Source organism: Zingiber officinale, chromosome 8A (assembly GCF_018446385.1).
Source record: "Zingiber officinale cultivar Zhangliang chromosome 8A, Zo_v1.1, whole genome shotgun sequence".
Classification (NCBI taxonomy): domain Eukaryota; kingdom Viridiplantae; phylum Streptophyta; class Magnoliopsida; order Zingiberales; family Zingiberaceae; genus Zingiber; species Zingiber officinale.
In genome coordinates, this window is record NC_056000.1 from 70,202,140 (window position 1) to 70,205,622 (window position 3,483).

Consider the following 3,483-nt stretch of genomic DNA (forward strand, 5'->3'; position numbering starts at 1 on the left):
GCTAATTACACTAACACTACCTTAGGTCTCAACCACGTCTCGATATTAAGGGAAATTTAACATTTATTTTCCCAGTAACCTAACTCTGTCTCAAAGAGGTAAACTACTAGGTTCCACTTGCACAACTATTTTTTTATATCCCTTATTCAATTCAACTCTTTTTATTTTTATGCTTCAAATGTAGCACTTACAAATACAAATGAGTGCAAATATAGGGATATTTTGATTTTCCTGGGCAAGCCTATATGATTCAAAACTCATCCAATAACGTAGATGTAGTTTAGGAGCTCACCATGGTATACAAATACTTATAAGTTTATGAATCCTGACTATTTTTAGAGTTTTCAACTATCTAAACTTAGACAAAGTGAGGTGAGATCCTTAAATTAGACCATTTATTAAATCATTCTCAATACAAAGCATTGCTCATTTCATATTACTAGAGACAAAGAAAAATAGTTCCGTTGAAAGCAAAGCAAACATGTACATATGTACAATCCCCCATCTTAGACATTTCATCGTCCCGTTGAAATCACTTCATTAGTGGAGGGTGGCATGTCGGTATCAAATGGGAAAGAAGATACTCAGGAGGTGGCCGTCGTTGTGTAGGACCTGGAGATAAAACCAACTGACTATCCTCCGCCGTCACTTGAAAGCCCGGATATAGAACCACTAGAGCTCCAGTGGACAGCAACTAAGACAACTAAGTTGATCACGGACGACTACAGAGGGGGTGTTGTCCTCACCCTCACTTATCTACTGCTTCCACCAACACGAACAATGTAATGTGAAGTTGACAGCAGAGAGGTGGACTGAAGCTTATCTACTGCTTCCACCAACACGAACAAAGTAATGTGAAGTTGACAGCAGAGAGGTGGACTAGAATCTTATCTACTGCTTCCACCAACACGAACAATGTAATGTGAAGTTGACAGCAGAGAGGTGGACTGAAGCTTCTGCAAGAATTGGAATGACCTGAGGTTGAGCTTGCTGCCGGAATTGATGACAGAACTGAGCTTGCTGCTGGAATTGATACACACACTGAAATTCTGGAGTCTCCTGCCTTCGCAACCACGTCGATAGGAGGTCTCCTCTGAGGAAGGGACGGAGATGGGAGATGAGACCTTGCCGGAGAAGATGAAGAACCAGCAACCAGCCGGAGAAGAAGAAAGAACACCGACGCCTCCTTCGCTCCCTGGAGTTGTTCTGCGTTCACAACCACGTTCGCAGTTTATACGCTGATTAGGGAGGAAAGAGGAGGGACCACCGGAGCAGAACCACTCCGGTGAAAAACCTAGGTTTAATCTCACCTTGCCGTCGCTGATTGGAGTAGATCGGGAGGAAACTCGCCACGCTAGAGCAGAAACCTTTCGCCGGCAGAGGACACTGAGATGAGGTCGTCGCCTTCACAGGATTCGCTGGAGATGCGCCCAGTGCTCGCCCGAAGTGGAGGAGAATCATTTTCTTCAGGGCAGGTTAAGCTTCTTGCAGCCGTGCTTCTACTACAACTATGTTATGCAGGTTACAATATAGCTGCTAAGGTTGCACTCGACAAGGGCATCGGCCAATTTGTCTTTCCAGTGTATAGGAATGTTATCGGTTTCTCGTTGCTAGCTCCATTTGCATACTTTCTCGAGAAGTAAGTCATTTCAGTTCACTAATTCACTGACACAATTGGTATTCATAGTGCAACACTAGTCTATGTTTTCTGTTTTACATTTAGGGAAGACCGACCATCTTTATCTCTTTCTTTGCTGTTTCAATTCTTCCTTCTTGCATCCTTTGGGTAAGCGAATCTATTTCTAAATTTACATATATACTAGTCACTAGGACTTTTTGAGCAATGAAACAATATCTTAACAATTTCTCATTGTTTGTGATACTTAACGTTTTGTTACTTTGAAGGATTACAATCAATCAAGTATGTTTCCTCATCGGCTTACGCTATGTGCCCACAACTTATGCCGCTGCGATCCAGAATTTGGGCCCGGCACTCACATTTGCCATGGCTGCGGCTCTCGGGTAATCCTAAACCCATGCTCAAGTGTGCAGTGATCTTGTGTGGCTTCATGAACATCTCTCTTCAGGCTTGAGCAAGTCCACATCGCAAAGAGATACGGGTTAGCAAAAGTGCTCGGCACGGTTACTAGCATAGGAGGTGCCACTGTCATCACTCTATACAAGGGTCTTCCCCTACTGCCTCACCCTCTTTCGACAAATGTTTTAGCCACTCCCCTAATTTCAAACTCTATACTACACTGGACAGTGGGTTGTGCCTACATACTTGGAAATTGCGTTACATGGTCTGCCTGGATGGTGCTTCAGGTAACCAGTGCAACGACACTTTTGTATGCTAAAAGGGATGGCTTTGTGCACGAAACTCTTGCAAATGTCGGGGTCTCGGAGATTAAGTCTATTATACGCAGCTCTCCTTTACTTTTATATGCTACACTCAAAATTAGGAAATCTCATTGTTTACAGGTTCCAGTGGTGAAGAAGTACCCAGCTAAGCTCTCATTTAGTGCCTTCATCTGCTTCTTCGGGTTTCTGCAATGCCTTGTCATAGCATGCATTTCTGAAACTGACAGTGAGAAGTGGAAAGTGCATTCAGTAGAACAGCTCTGTGCAATTCTCTATTCAGTATGTGTCATATGCCTCTCAGTTTGTTTCTTTTATGTGCTGAAACACGAATTGAGTTTTGACTACTTTGTCTTATGGGAACAAGGGGCTTGTTGTGTCGGGCATTGCCATTGCTCTTCAGATATGGTGCATAGATAAAGGGGGTCCTCTTTTCACTGCTGTCTTCGGGCCAGTGCAAGTTGTGGCTGTGGCCATAGTGTCGGTTCTCATCTTCAACGATCAGTTATACTTGGGAGGGTGAATAACTTCTTGAGTATGGTTGTGGCAACTGTATTGATGGATTTTAATTGCTCTTTTGTCTTGCTTTCAGGGTTGTTGGATCAGTTCTCATAGTGTTTGGGCTGTACTTGGTTCTATGGGGCAAAAAGGAGGAGAAAGTTTCGAATCAGGACATGAGCCAAGGGCTACAGATGCATGCCCTCCAAATCGACCCTTGCGAGTAGGAACTCACAAGACAAGCTATCGACTATTCAAGTGCGAAGGTAGTTCATAAACATCTTTTCCGCAACTATGAACTGAGTTACAATGTTGATTTCTATAATATGTTATTCAGTAACACAAACGATAAACATTGCGAAGTCAAGATGAACTAATAATGTTTGAGTTAGTAAAATTCTGATTACAACTATTTTTCCCCCCTTCATTGATTGAAAAGCATTTAATTTTTGGTCCCGCTCAAGATTAGATATGTTTCGTTAATTATTGAGCAAAATATCAAAAGAGCATTTCTTTTAATTGAAATTATTGATGGAGATTTTTTTTTATGCATGTCAATTTTGTTTAATGTATAAAACAAATTTAAAATATGATAACAAAAGAATTAAAATTGAATAATTCCTAAAA

The 3,483-nt window shown here is 41.7% G+C and overlaps 1 protein-coding gene across 3 annotated transcripts; it reads left to right on the forward strand.

Moving 5' to 3' along the window:
* Window positions 1-772: 772 nt before the first annotated feature.
* On the forward strand, window positions 773-3,283 carry LOC122009451 (auxin-induced protein 5NG4-like). Of its 3 annotated transcripts, XM_042565614.1 has the most exons (8): window positions 775-1,639; window positions 1,724-1,786; window positions 1,906-2,022; window positions 2,088-2,185; window positions 2,267-2,325; window positions 2,482-2,640; window positions 2,726-2,877; window positions 2,951-3,283. In XM_042565614.1, exons 1-8 carry the CDS (start codon window positions 1,392-1,394, stop codon window positions 3,081-3,083), a joined length of 1,029 nt encoding a protein of 342 aa, XP_042421548.1. In that variant the 5' UTR covers window positions 775-1,391; the 3' UTR covers window positions 3,084-3,283. The 3 variants fall into 3 exon arrangements, with proteins under 3 accessions (XP_042421547.1, XP_042421548.1, XP_042421546.1); XM_042565613.1 differs by having other exon boundaries at window positions 773-1,639; window positions 2,088-2,325; window positions 2,726-2,862; XM_042565612.1 differs by having other exon boundaries at window positions 777-1,639; window positions 2,088-2,325.
* The last annotated feature ends 200 nt before the right edge of the window (window positions 3,284-3,483 follow it).